We start from the raw sequence: 15,803 nt of genomic DNA on the forward strand, positions 1-15,803 counted from the left end.
TTATTATTGATTAAAAACACTACTTTCCGAGGGCTTTTTCTAATATATATATCAATGAATTGAACATAATTCTTTTTATTTGTCTTTATTCTTTTATCCAATTGTCAAATCAAATTACACAAACAAGCCAGATTCTTATTTACATTTTGAAAATGTGAAATTATTTTTATTTACCACCTCAGTTTAAAAACTGAAAGTCGCAAAACCCTTATGTAAGTGATGTTTTTTTGAGTACTATGTTTATATCATTTTTAAACATAAATAATTTGCAATTGAGGTCTAACTAACCACTGAGATTGAGATGTTAAACAAATAAATACTCAAAAAGGTAGGAGGAAGAAATGTTACACTTCATGTAGTACAAATAAAGTAAACATACATGCTTGAAAGAGATTTTATTCATTTTTGTATGAACACTTTCTTGCAAAAAGAAAAGAAACACAATGCAAAGAAACACCCACAAACATATTACAAGACAAAGTAAAATCAGAATCAAGTTTTGTATATTTGCATTTATATCATTAATGGAAATGTTTATAAAATGTATGAAACTAACAAAGGGTGAAGCAAACTAAAATTGCACAAACAAAACACACAAGTAAACAAACAAATAGTTTTTAAACTATAATAAATAGTGAAATATCAATGGAGGAATCTGTGAAGGGTTTTGCATTTGTTTTTGCATAAAGAAACACTCCTGAATTCTAGAGGATTTTTTACATACAGTCTGAGAATGTCTGTTCATTTGGTCCAGAAATAACCTGTTATTGAATATTGAGCAGATGCAGTATTTACAGTAGTGTGTACCAGATTTTCTGCTTTGTGTGTTTGGTCACTGCACTGCACTTAATGTAAATGTACGTCTATGTGTGTGTACACGCATTTAATCTATATCCAGATCGCTGTCTGAGTCGTTGCCGTGAGTGACGGCTGCATTTCGAATAGTCGAGTGCGTGTTTGACTGTGTGCATTTCTCCGGCAGCAGGCCGTATTCCTGCAGGAGCGCTTCGACGTCTGTAGCGTAGAAATCATCTCCGAGCTGATCGGACACACGAACCAGATTTCCCACCAGCTCTCCCCCTCGGTACAACAACAGAGCGGGCAAAGCTGAAGTGCGAAAGAGAGCGCTCGTACCCACGGCCGAACCCTTGACTTTACAGAATTTCACCTGTGGGTCACAGAGAGGGAAAGAGATATCAGTAACTCATATTTCATTCATCTGATACTAACGTAAAGACACATCTTTATTAGATACCATTGGGTACTGCACTGCCAGGCACAGCAGACTGCCCTCCATTGCCTGGCAGGCGGGCACTTCCGGCTCGTAGATGTGGACCACGACCAGAGTGCTCTTGCCCTCTTCGTCAACAGCACGCAGGAACTCCTCCCCTGACGAAATGTCAATGACCTTTTCAAAGCGCCGACCACCACACAGCTGTCGCCTCATTTCCTCCATGCGCTGCAAGCGGTACTGCTGAAGAAAGTCTTCGTCGTCATCATCCTCCTCCTCTTCATCAGCACGAATTGTCATCTGAGAGAGGAAGAGAGACAGAAAATTAAAAAGATAGAATTGTATACGTCAATGATAAAGGCAAATTGCTATATACATACAATTAAATGCGATTTAATTTGAAAAATGTATTAATCACAGTATCTAGCACATTCATCTAACTCCAAATTTTAACTGTTATTTAAAACATGAATAAATACTACCTAGAACATTGAAAAACTAGCATTTGTTATCTGTCGTTGCTCTTTATCTCTATATTTTACTTTCACATATAAAGCATAAAATCCTTCAGAATCAGATATCTATTCATTTTGCATTTTGTGTGACTCCATATCTTATCTTTGTTTTAAATATTTTCTTTCAATAAAAATATTATTAAAAAAATATTATAATAGTTTGTATAGCTATTATAAGTAGCTATAACAGTGAGGGTCAACCTTAATGTATTTTCCTGTTACCCATATTATTCCTTACATGTTATTTGTTTTAAATTAAAAAAACACATTTTCGGTAAATCGTTAAAATTTGCTCAGCATCAGCATCAGCCTCATCATGTTATTACCACATAATCCATGCACCTATATTTAATGTATTTGCTAAATGTATGCTAAAACTCAGTCCTGTTACTAAAATACACCCATCTTCCATTGGAGAACTATGTAATAAAAACACTAGGTAGTACCTTTTTAGATTGACGAATAACCATTTTGAATATATATGTATGATCTCTGTGTTATTAGAAGATTCAGGGAAGGTTTCCCAGACAGGACTTATCCTAGTCCCAGACAAAAATGCATGTTTGAGCTGCATTAATTTAAAAACACCTTACACTTAACATATATCAGTGCCATTGTTTTGTTTCAAGGTGTACACCAGTATTGTTTTTGTAAATTTTGTTTATAAAAACTTCTTCAATGTCCTAAAATAACTAAGGCCTAGTCCTAGATTAATCTAAACCCTGTCCGGAAACCACCCCTTGGTGTTAAATGCTATAATATGCAAATTAAAACGATTTGGTGGAATGGCCCATAATTAGCCACAGGGTGGTATGACGGTTTATTAACATGAAACTTCTGGTTTTGAAAACTTTTAAGTGTGATATAGACCGGTTACGATGCAACATAGTTAACCATGATAGTGAAAGATAAAATTCTTGATGTTTCAGTTTTAATGTGCAAATGTGTGTGCTTTACGTGATCATGGAGTGAAATAAAAGCTGCCCTGAATTCCAAATATATATATATATATATATATATATATATATAATTAAAGTGCTATAAGATTTTGTATGTTGCGTGTTTCTCACTTTTCCTGCAATCTTATCCTGCAGCTCTTTCTGTTTCTGTTCGTCGGCCTCCTCTTCCAAATGTGACTTGCACGTCATGCTAAGTTTCTTGATCAGCCGCTCCATCTCTTTCTGCTGCTCCACACGCTGCTCGTTCTCAAGCTGCTTATATTTACGCCAGTCATTGATGACACCCTTTGGCCCTACAGGAGACACAAACCTCAGATCAGCCAAAAGTCTCATACATATGAGGTAGATGCAGAAGATGCAGACACTTGCATATACACAAACACACAAAACCGAATAATGTATATGTTATCCAATGAGAGGCTTTATGATGAGGCAGTGTTCCTATGGCAAACGTACCAGTATTGACAGAACTGCCATCTGCACTGTAGTCAATTTCTACCTCCTGCACTTCCTGATCCCGGATGGTTTTTGAAGGGTTCTCCTCATCCTCGTGGTCGCTCTCTTCATCCTCACTGCTGCTGTAGTAATACTGCAGCTTCTCACCTAGAAGCTTATCGTCCAACGTGGTCATGACTTCCCACTGACACAAAAACAAATGTTGGGTGTTAGTACAACAGCCACATGTATCACAATCACATTAAGATTTTTTATTTGTAATTTCTGATATAAAGTCACTATGACAAACACAGAAAAATGTCATGTAAACAGAAATGTTATATTTACATGTTTAAATATCACTGCCTATTCAAAATATAATTAAGACGTTTAGGTACACAGACATGTCTGTTTAACTACCAATGACGTCATAGCGCTCTGTCAAAATAAACAGTATATGTCAGATGGGAATAAAACCTTCTGGCTTTCTAGATTTTTTATTGACAATTTCACCAAAACCATTGGCACTTTTTGCTTGTTGACTCATTTTGTGTTTAATAAAACCAAAACCTGATTAAAATAGAGGACAATGAACTGAAAAATCCCTCGTGCACCATGAAGCAGATTTCCAGAATTTATGACTAATGTCTTGTGCAACAAAAAACATTTAAATAGATTATAGCTTAAATACAGCATCATAATATGTCATAAACAGTCATTAAAAACATTTAAAGCAGCAAAGGGATTAACTGTTAAACATGACCTACATTTATAAATCAGAGAGTATTTGATAATATCTTTATATCTACATAACGAAATAAATAATAAATAACTTACACTTTTAAGGCATCAATGAGTAACCGACATAAAACTACAGTAACAATTTGTGATTGTGTGTTTACTAGCATATACCTTAGCATGCTAGTGTACTAGCTAGGTGATATGCGTGAACCTTATCATTAATAAAATAGAGTAAAAACGCTTGTCTATTTATTATAAAAGTAAAGTTGAGTTATATGATAATAACAGTATTTACATTCAGGAAGGAGCGAATCTTACCAATATAAGACTCCTTTACAGCAAAAGCTAAACGCTGACACGGCCGCTAATGATGCTACTGTATGCGATCTGCCGCAAGACCACGCACTGACCAATCGCCGGGCAGAACACGTGACTGACATCAGGAAACGCCAATAAGAGCTTGAACATGTTGAAAGAGGGCTAAACAACAAACCGGTGATTAATCTGGACGGCCAGCAGATGGCCATTCTATCGTTTTGTGATCCCTTTTGTGCAGTAAAAAAGTCATTTGTGCTGCTTTTTAAAAATGATACAATCTACTGGTCATTCTGAAGTCACTCAGCCCCCACATGCTCCAAATTCACTCCAAATAGTCTCAATCGTTTATGGTCCGTTTGTGCCATAAAAATGATTTTGTGCTGCTTTGGATTTCCAGGGGTGGGCATTCCTTGGCGGGGGTGGGGGGGGGCGCTGTCCTGCAAAGTTCAGCTGCAAGCCTAATCAAACGCATCTAAAAAAATCTAATCAAAGGCTGCATGATGACTTAAAAAAGATTTTTACACTACGGTATTAAAGGCGGAGTCCATGATGTTTGAAAAATTCGTTGGAAGAGGAGACAGGCCAACTACCAAAACACACTTATAGCCAATCAAATCAAATCAAATGCCGGGTTGCGTATGTGTGGGGCGGGTCTATCAACAGAAGGACCAGATTCTATTGGGGTAGGGGCATGTTTGTTTGGGTGATTTCAAATATCAACATTGGCTTTCAAACATCGTGGACTCCGCCTTTAATAATAGTACAATATTGTAAATTAATGTTTTACATAGCATATCAGGATATGCAGTGGCGGTCCTGGCTAGATTTACGCCCTGGGCGAACCATCCCTTGGCCGCCCCCAGAAAAAAAAGAATTACCCCCAAACCCGCCACCAACATGTATTATTTTGTTATATATAATCTTAAATACAAAAAGGTAGCAAGAACAGAGAAAAACATGTAATACAGTATAAACACCCACTCATGCACGCACGCACGCACGCACGCACGCACACACACACACACACACACACACACACACACACTTGCTGCTGTGGAAGTATCTGACTCCTCATTTTGGCCAGTGGGTGCTCTACCTCTAAAATATTTCAGAAGTGCCCCTGAATTTACAATTAAGATACAATTATGTAAGTTAGATACACTTATTTCACACATGCATCAGTTACCCAATTAAAATGACCATAACACACATTTTATTAGTATTTGTTAACATCCTATAAAATAAGCATACACTACAAATTATTTAAAAAGCTATATCACTGTAGCTTACAAAATGCCATGTCAATGTATATTAGAAGTTATTTAAGTTGACACATATAGCGTAAAGCAATTAAAAATTACACAGTCAGGAGGTCTGTGTGAATTTGCACTTTTTGTGTTGCACACACAAACTAGACTGTGTTGCCTATAGAGTGAATTTAGTTGCATGACATGATGCCTCAATTCTAATAGTTGCTAGTTCAGCAAAACTAAAACCCAATACAATCGTTTTCTGTGGCTAATAGCAACATATTAGCAAGAGTGCGAGGCTAATATAAATATCCTACTGTCACGTCACTCACGTTGTCACTCATAGAAATCGGCATACCTTTATCTTTTGCCCGTTTCTCCTCATCCTCTTTTCCTGAACCGGGCAACTGAGATGACTACTTTGGTCTTTTAATTTGATCCATGATGATGAAGATGAAGACTCGACATCATTAACTTTGCATTACATTTTGCCAACAACAACGTCCGTTTTACCCGTCAATCAACCGGAGTCACGTGACGTGAGTCACGTAAGTTAGATCCCAACAAACATTTGGACGTGTGATGACCGTTGAAAAGACGTCCGTTCGTCACGTCCCGTCCGCGTTGAAAAATATATCCAAAATGAAAGTTGAGCCGACGTCTTTGACGTCATCTGGCCGTGAATTACACGTCTTTTCTGCACGTCCCTGGACGTTTAAATGCGCCGTCTTCTGGATGTTTAAATGTGTCCCTGCATAGTTTAAATATATGTTTTAAGCCCCCATATAGCAAACATGTGGACGTTTTATGACCGTTGAAAAGACGTCCCTTCGTCACGTCCCATCACGGTTGAAAAATATCCTAAATTAAAGTTGAGCGGACGTCTTTGACGTCATTTGGCCGTGAATTACACGTCTTTTCTGCCTGTCCCTGGACGTCTAAATGTGCCGTCTTCTGGATGTTTAAATGTGTTGCTGCATAGTTTAAATGTATGCATATAAAATGAATATACACCCATTGTGTAACATCGTGAAAGGCAATCAATTGTATTGAGGTTTAACACATATTCACAAAGGTTCAAAATTGGTCCAGTCAGACCTGAACGTCCATAAAACGTTTTAACCACGTGTACTACACAAACACAGTAAAGAACACAATATTTGTGGCCATAACCAAAAAAGAAGCATGTTCTGATTTAGCACTTTTTATTTTTTTAACCATTTAACTATAATAACAATTTCAAAACACTTTCTATAAAGGGATAGTTCACCCAAAAATTAATATTTAGTCTTTTTTTCCCTCTCATGTTTCAAACCTGTATACCTTACCTTTCTATGTTCTGCTGAACACAAAGATATTTGAAAGAATGTTTTTAACAAAGCAGATCTCACAACCCATTACTACAATTGTAAAAAAAATTGACAGTTAATGGGTTGTGAAGTTACAAACATTCTTCAATCTTTGTGTTCAGCAAAAAATAGAAAGGTATACATGTTTGAAACATGTGGATAAGAAAATTATAAGAATTTTCATTTTTTGGTGAACTCTCTCTAACACATCACAGCTGTTTGGCTTTTTTGTATCCACCACCCCCAGCTCTTCCTGGAGCGTGCTTGAGGTGATCTGCCATAGCTGCATCTATTTCCGAGTCTCTGGCATTTGGGCTCCACCTCTTCACAGCATCTGAAGGAAGAGAAGAATGTTTCTTTTTAAAATAAATACAATTAAAATTTGGAGGTAAATGACATGCACTTACTTTCAAAATCTTTATGGTCTACAGCTAAAATGATATATTAATATTATATATATTTTTCTACAAAATATGTTCTGCTTTAAATAAGTGTTAGATCAGTTGTGGGGGAAACAGCATTTGTCCCCTCCCTTTACAAAACCACTGTGGTGCCCTTGAGAAAGACCCTTAACTAGGTGTGTAATTGTCAAAAAATGAACAGGATATTTCTGATAAAGACAGGTGAGCTGTGATGTCCCCTGAATAGATCAAGCATAACAATAAAAATTACATCAATATACAAGAACAAGTTTTTTAAGATCAACATTCCCCAAATTACCTTGAATAACATAATACAAAGGTGTGCCTTTAAAAGACTTATTTTCCAGATGTCCACCACCCCTCATATTGAACTTTGCCATAAGACAATTTGACATCATTCTGTGAAAGAAATGTAAGATTACTTCACCTTAGACAAAAAACCTAAAAGGTCAATAAATCACAATTAACAGTAATGAGCAATTGTATACAATGTCCAAACATACACTATGTGTTAACACTTCACAACTTCACTTGTTTCATTTACCATTTAACAAGTGCTATGAACTATATCCTCATCCATAAGTTTGGGTGACAAGTAATGGCTTACACTGAAATTATGTTTTGATTTCTTGTTTTCAGTATGGCTGACTGTTTAAATCACTACGAACATTAAAACTTCTGAACAAGTGATGTGTGACAGATTAAATCCTGAATTGAAGTAATATAAATAGCTGGGTTAATTATGGTGGTAATCAATATATATTCCTTAAATATTATGCAGGATTACACAAATCAAGAGAAATACATACCTGTTCATAACGTTGTTCACGCAGTCTCTGACAGAATATCCACCAACTCAGACAGTTGCTGGACCTAAACAATGGAAATAATGTTATAGAAAGATAGATGGAATTATAAATACATATTCTTTATGTCACAATTTACGCAGATCAACTTGTTATCAACATCTTTGATGTATTCATTATCATAATGCAAAATACACAGTCATATAGCATTTCTTACTTCTTGCATTTGAAGCTGAGGCCATAGGTGAAGAATCAGGTAGTCTCCATCCGGTAATTTTTTCGTTGTGTTACCTCACCTGTACAAATAGTGTTAATTATATGATAATGTAAAATATTAACAGTAAATCACTTCACAGTGTAATACTGCATTAGTTATGAAATCAGCTGGCTGTACTTTTAGGTCTTTGTGGTTGAGCAATGACAGATATTATAAGCTCTGTATTTGTAACTATTAACTCAGATTCAGAAAAATGTAAATGTTTATACTCCTAGCTGTGTTGTCACTAATGTAAAATCTTGTGATGCACGATAAATCGCATGTGATATCATGCGCATCTCGTCAGTAAAGCCAGTTCCTTGATTAGTAGTAAATCACCATCACCTGGTTTCAGATGGATGCTCTCTGGGATTGGGGTGCCCTCTGGGATTGGGGTGCCCTCTGGGATTGGGGCGTCAATCCAGAATTTGGGATTGTAGACAATACTATATAGACATTAAAAACAAAAGTAGTGAAAACGAATAAGTTATTTAAGGTAGGACACATTAATGAATGAATAACACCATAATTGTACGATTACAAAAATCCTCTTTAGGTGTATGACAATAGACAAGAAACAAGAAAAGAATACTATGCCTCTTTCGATTGTCTGTAAGATGGCTGTTCATTATGTGACCCTGCGACACAAATGACACCTTGCATGTAATTTCATTAAGTACAATAAACATACACATGCACAATGTATTTTAAAAAATACATAGTAGTGTAAAATATTAAAATAAATCACTTTTTATATCAAAGTTTTTGGATATTATGTTGACATTCAGGCAAAACCCTGACTCATGAAATACATTTTTACCTAAAAATGAGAATGACATTATAAAGGCAAAAGTGTATGCACTTAGGAGCCAAGCAATGTGTTTGTATAGTGTGGGAATTCACCGAAAAAAAGCATCAGTAGCACGTACGTCTCATAGTGTCACTGCTAGATCAATCACACCATTGTGATACCGATGTTTACTGTCACGAAGTGTGCCTGTGTAAACAAAATACTCCAAAACAATTTATTTACATTTTTGAGTTTCATATCAAAATATATAAAAGTCATTTTTGAAAGAATCATGTTTTTTCGTAGTATTAAGCAAAGCAGTCAAAAACTTACAACTTAATGTAGGGTAGACAAAGTCAGGGGTCGGGCACGCCTCATCTAAGTGTGGTGGACACAAAACTTGATCTTTAGCACAAACAAGGACATATGAAACATTAGAACATTAACAAATGTGTAGACTGTTTAAGCCATATCTACAAAAATTCATATCTACAGTTTTCCATACCTTTTTTGTTTGTTTGTAGAATGCACATCTTTATTTGGTTTGTGTTGACCTTCAACTGTAAATAAAACGAAATTGTAATTAATGATATTAACTCCACAATAACAACTCCAATTTGTTAATGTATTTTCAAACTGAGGCATTTACCTGACTTGGGTTTTGGGTGGTTATATTTTGGAGGGTCTGTGTAGGACACAGTGCCTTTAACAGCTTGTTTATTTTTATTTGGATGAGGTTTTGCTTTTCCTTTGTACAAAACAAAAGCAAAGGAAGTTAATCAAACAAACACTTCTGCTAAACTTTTAATGCAAAACAGTATTTAATATTTTGCATGTGCAATGTTTAGGCAATCAAATCATTGTAATTCCATTCATGCCAAATAACTTTTATTTTTCAGATAATTTACTTTCTGAAAGAGACTTTCAAGAGGCTACATTAATAAGTTACTTTGACTGTATCCTTAAACATACTTTATACCATGTATAAGTTCAAAGTACGTTAGCTTTTAGCCTTCTAGCTAATTTTTGCAATGATCAGTGTGGACAATTCTGGCAACGTTTATTTCGGAGCCTTCGTGTCAAACAAGTAAAACTTAAGCACGTTAATCAAATAATACACAATGTACTTACCCAACAGTAGATTTTGAATGATATATAGACAAAACTCCATCGTAATCGCTCCTCGTGTTTGAATGTGAACTTCCGGAAGAACGCGTGACGTGACCACTGTCTCGCGAGATCTGTCATATCGCGGGATTTTGTAATATATTTCTTAAAATAATATTGGAAGCACAGTTTTTGAAATTACATCCAACTCAGACCTAAATGGTGACCGGATATGTATCTGTTTTACATTTATATGCATACATTCAATAATAAAACAGGTTGAAATAATGACTAAAATGCAGTGTGGCTTTGCAATCACACTGGGCACTTTGTGATTATAATTTATTTAAACAAGATAAAGTTAATATATTTACTTTGTATACAAATCGTGTATTTCATAAAGATTATTTTGTTTTTTTCCTACTAGTCTAGTCTAGCCGTGTAAAAGACGTCAGTGGACGTCTATTCACAACCTCTTAAAAACCTACTTTTTGCACTTAAATTAATTATTGCAGTATTAACCAAGGTGTAAGCACATATTTGCATATTTCACAATGACTTTATAGAAGGTTTATGATTTTTTATAGAGGGTCATGATGGACTATAAATGCACGTGTAAAAGACGTCACCTAGTGACGTCCTCTTACAACCGATTCACAACAGGGTATAAATATTGAAGCACGCGTAGTAAAAGTCAAAGTAACAATTATACATGCAACCCCATAGAACTATAGACATGTACAAATGTATCTGAATGCATTTTTATGAAATGTTCTGTGTTACATATTTTCACCGATTTGTGCCGTCATACCGCGACTATTATTGGCCAGGGACACGACGTTGCGGTCGGACCAATGTTTGCTGGGATGACTCTACAGAATTTTTTTCACATAACCCAATTAATTACATGTTCGTAGGTATATGGGTCTATGTTAATTTTAGGAATGAAAAATACAATTTACTTGGAAGCAGACGCAGCAGTTTGTGTTGTGTGGCCTGGGATCAGTCAATCCCTCGCTCGCCCCCCTTAAGGCGAGCGAGGGACTTGCAGTCGCATGTTGATTCCCCGCCCCCCTCATTCGTGCCTCTTCTGACACGCACACAACTGTGTTTCTCAGCACTAACTTGACATGGAAATGAGCGGTTTTGATATAGTTTTTTTTTTTTTTAGGGCGCTCGTGCGCCCTCACATAGATTGCGCCCTGGGCGTTCGCCCACATTGCCCATAGCAAAAACCGGCCCTGAGGATATGTGTTACAAACAAGTTGGTAGGCCTATATGTCTATAATCTATGCTCACAGTAGTTGGTAGTAAATGCACTATTTCGGTTGCATATTTTAGTTTCTGTGCAATAAAATATGCAATATTCTTATTGCAATATTATAATTGTTTGATTATGATCATTTATTATCCAGGAAATAACATAGGCCTACAATTTTAAGATTTAAGGTAGTAAAACTTTCAATTCGGTTGATTTTGTTAAGTCCGGGAGTTTTTGTGACACATTTTTTTGATCATTTACGTTTTTTTCGAAATAAAATCTTTCTATACAAAGTAAAGAATATTTGGTGAAAATATTATCTTCATATCTTTCATATGACTGAGTTAGGCCATATCAGATGTTTGATGAATTTTGGTTATAGAAATTAAAATTTTTGAGAAATTCCAATTTTGAAAAAAGCTTATTTATCTTTCAAATGTATGCTTTAAAATATTTAAAAAATGGCTGGGTTATTTTTGACCCATAATGGCCAAATTTGGGTTAAAACAACCCAGCATTAAGACAATTTTAACCTTTTAACCTCTTTGTGATTTTTATGGACAAGAAGCTTTAGACTACTGGTGTTATTTATGTGTGAATGTAAAAAATAGACACAGTAAAGAACCTTTATGTCAAAAGTGCCGACAGGGTATATCACATTTGAAAGAACAATGAGAACAGTGCTTTGGAATCTGTTGGAATACATTCAGAGCAAATCACAATAAAAAAAAAACAGGTATTTCACAAAACATATTGGGCTCTATCTTACATCCGGCGCAATGCGCGACACAAGTGTCTTTCGCTAGTTTCCACCCTAATTTTCACGTTTAGCGCCGCGTTGTTTAAATAGCAAATGCATTTGCGCCCCCTTTTGCACCCATGGGCGTTCTGGTCTGAAAACGAGGTGTGTTCAGGCGCATTGTTGGCGCGTTGATATTTTGAGGCAACTAAAATAGACTACGCCATTGACCAACAAAAACCTGCTCTAAAGTCTAAAGTCAATGGCGCAATATGTTTTATGTTATTTAACCCTTGTGCATCCTTGAGGACATTTTTGTCTTTTTCAGTTTGGTTTTTTGATAACTTTGCCTGCGTTAATGCTAACTGCATAACATTTGCCACAGTTGTGCATTTTTATTGGAATTTTAATATTTCACCTTCATTTCCTTTAAAAAATCTATTTTCTACTAGGTACACAAAATACTTCCTCTCAGGACCTTTTGGACAAAAATGTCCCAATTGAAACCCATTAAAACTGCAATTTTTAATCCCGTTGCTATTCAACTATAAAATGATGCAATCTTTGTTAACAGGCTTTCATTCTGTTGGCAAGGCTTCAAAATTTTAATTTTTACTATTTTTTACCAGATGGTGTCATTTTTTTAGGTTTGGCATATAAAGCAAATTATCGCTTTATTGTTGTTTTCTGCTTATGCATATTATAGAGCCAATTAGATATATTATGAAGCTATAATTGTGTGGGTGTGTTGGTATGGATGTCAGAGTGTGGTTTGTATGTCTGTACTGAAAATTTTATGTGTGTGTGTGTACCTGGTAATTATCACGTTGTGGTGACCAATTGTCCCCACAAAGATAGGAATACCAGTATTTTTGTGACCTTGTGGGGACATTTTCCTACCCAGTCTCCTGAGGATGCGTATAAATAGCACGAAGTGTAAAACTCGTGCAATACATACGCCAAATTCTACTTTGGCGTGCATATTATATGCAAGTCCTTCCCATTCACTTAAACGGGACATCTTTTTTTGTCATTTTATTTATTGGTTTCTCATTTTTTTGTTTGTTTTTTAAACCATTTTTTAAACCATAAACCAAAGATGCACCGTTTAAGTGAATGGGAAGGACTGGCGTATCATATGCACACCAAAGTGGAATTTGGCGTATGTATTGCACGAGTTTTACACTTCGTGCTATTTATACGCATCTTCTGAGGTCCCCATGAGAAAACCAGCTTATAAATCAAACAGAATGATGTTTCTTGAAAATGTGAAGTAGTAGAATGGTTTCTGTTATGGTTGGGGTTAGAGAATGGGGTAGGTAAGGGGAATAGAATATACAGTTTGTATGGTACAAAATGCATTACGTATATGAAATGTCCCCACAAAACATGCAAACCAGAATGTGCGTGTGTGTGCGTGAGCGTGCGTGTGTGTGCGTGTGTGAACAGTTTGAATGAAAAAAAAATATTGTACTGGAAATCCCAAGACTACAACCGCTGCAAAGGAGGTGTCGTTTTTTTCATAAAAAACAACAGTGGCATTGTGTAAACAAACCAGCCATTTGAAAGGTTAAAATTCTGAAAATTAATGAATGTTTGGTCATTGTGATTAGAGCTGATGCTGGTTAAAAAAAATGGCATCAGTGAAAGTGGAAAAAAATATTAATCTATAATATTTTTATGACACTTTTTTGAAATGGATATTTTTGTCCTTTATGGACCTGAGAGGTAACTTTTTTTTAAATCTGATACTGCATAAAAAATATGAATGCATAAAAATTAATGTTGTTGTTAATCATTGACATATCCAAGGCTGTAATACTCAAAGAAAAAAAAATCTGCTTAGCATTTAGTAAATTGAAAATAATTAAAATTTTTCTTTTTTTTTTCATAAAAAACAGCAGTGGCATTGTGTAAACAAACCAGCATTTAAAGGGTTAAAATTCTGAAAATTAATGAATGTTTGGTCATTGATTAGAGCTGATGCTGGTAAAAAAAATGGCATCAGTGAAAGTGGAAAAAAATATAAATCTATAATATTTTTATGACACTTTTTGGACATGGACATTTTTGTCCCCTGTGAACCTATGTGTAACTTTTTTTAATTGATGCACAAGGGTTAAAGAGCGCATAAGTAATATGCGCCTAGGAGGACAACGCGGGTTTGCTTATCACAAAGTACATGAATGCGCAGCAGCACAAAAATGCTGAATGTAAAAGATTATTATTGAGTCTCTTGGACATAAATGAGGACTAATTATGAAACGTTAGAAGGCACAAAGAGCTGCTTCACCTGCAGCCTGCAAGTAAATAAATGCTTTGCTTTAAACATGTTTTTAAATGTTTTTTTTTTAATGCTACTCTGTACCTGTGGATATGGTGAGATGAGAAACATTTTTAAGTAATGCTTAAAAAAACTCTTTGCTAAAAAAACGCTGTCCAAAGTGCTGAAACGTGCGGAGAGCTGTTTGTACATTCTTTATCTCCTGTTTGTTACAAATAAAGTATTTTTAGAGTACAAACCTTATCTTACATACTTGTAAATTATTTTTTGATGATATTGGATAGCCATACATTTAAAGCAACTAAAAGCCTGCTTTTTTACTTCCATGACGGGTTTCAAAGGTTTTAATAAAAAAATTACAATTTCAATACAAGTGAAAAACAACATACAAAAGTTTGGTATCATTTTACAGGAAACCCTTTGAAATGACATAAAACACTGTTAAAACTGCTCAACATGGTTGTATGTGTTGTCAGTCCTCTAATAAACACAAAAATAAATAGGCGCTTTTTGATGTTTTTTTTTTAAAGTCTGTCTTTAAAAGTGTATAACTCTGGCCCTGAGTGGTAACAAAACCAGCAGACAGTTTTGTTTGATTCCAGCAATTGCCAGCTTACAGAGGAAAAATGAATTTTTTCTCTATCATACTAAAGTTATTTTACTCCAACTGATGGGAGGAATAATACGCCTTTTGTATTTAATTTCAGCCTAAACATACACTGTAAAAAGTTTTTCGTTCAACCAATTAAAAAAATTTAGGGTAATGATTCACATCTATATTTTTTTACTTCAGCCAATGAAAAATAAATAACTTGCCCTAAACAATATTTACTATGTCTGTAAAAACTATTTTATAAAACTTGGCACAAAGTATATTTTTCTTGTTGAAAAAAGTAAATATATTTAAATTCTATTTTTGATCAAAACAAAAATATATTGATTCAATTAAAACAAAAAGTTTATTTTAAGAAATTCTATGTATTAAGTTTATTTAGTTTTTTCAAATCGAATAGATATAAATTAAATCAAGTATTTTTTTTTATTTCAAATATAATATGCATTAACAATTATTTGCTTTATCCAATCAAAGAGAAATGTTTAATCAAACAATTATTTTCATTTTCAAAAATACAAGTTAATAGAAATTATTTATTTTCAAAAACTAAAATGGAAAGGTGTGCATTTAATAAAACATTAAAGGAACAATCTTAAAGAAAAAACATTTTCATTACATCAATATTTATTAACTCGTACATGACTTCCAAACATCCACAATGTCAGTCCTCAAGATTTAACTTTTAACTTCTAGGTGTGGTTTCCCAGACAGGGATTAGACTAGT

General features: G+C 34.8%; 1 protein-coding gene across 1 annotated transcript; it reads right to left on the reverse strand.

Moving 5' to 3' along the window:
• Positions 1-380: 380 nt before the first annotated feature.
• Positions 381-4,358, reverse strand: pdcl (phosducin-like). Its single transcript, XM_055180835.2, has 5 exons — positions 4,200-4,358; positions 3,162-3,345; positions 2,817-2,998; positions 1,256-1,531; positions 381-1,168 (listed from the first exon to the last, which is right to left on the reverse strand). The coding sequence occupies exons 2-5, from the start codon at positions 3,334-3,336 to the stop codon at positions 884-886; spliced, it is 918 nt and encodes a 305-aa protein (XP_055036810.2). The 5' UTR covers positions 3,337-3,345; positions 4,200-4,358; the 3' UTR covers positions 381-883.
• Between the last annotated feature and the right edge of the window lie 11,445 nt (positions 4,359-15,803).

This window comes from Misgurnus anguillicaudatus, chromosome 9 (genome assembly GCF_027580225.2).
Source record: "Misgurnus anguillicaudatus chromosome 9, ASM2758022v2, whole genome shotgun sequence".
NCBI lineage: Eukaryota > Metazoa > Chordata > Actinopteri > Cypriniformes > Cobitidae > Misgurnus > Misgurnus anguillicaudatus.

Bases quoted from the DNA above. Each gene is read 5' to 3' on its own strand.
- pdcl (XM_055180835.2), bottom strand. From the start codon at position 3,336: ATGACCACGTTGGACGATAAGCTTCTAGGTGAGAAGCTGCAGTATTAC. The intron at 1,532-2,816 runs GTGAGAAACACG...TTCCTCTCTCAG, and splicing joins AGGATAAGATTGCAGGAAAA to ATGACAATTCGTGCTGATGA. The intron at 1,169-1,255 runs GTATCTAATAAA...TGTGACCCACAG, and splicing joins TGGCAGTGCAGTACCCAATG to GTGAAATTCTGTAAAGTCAA.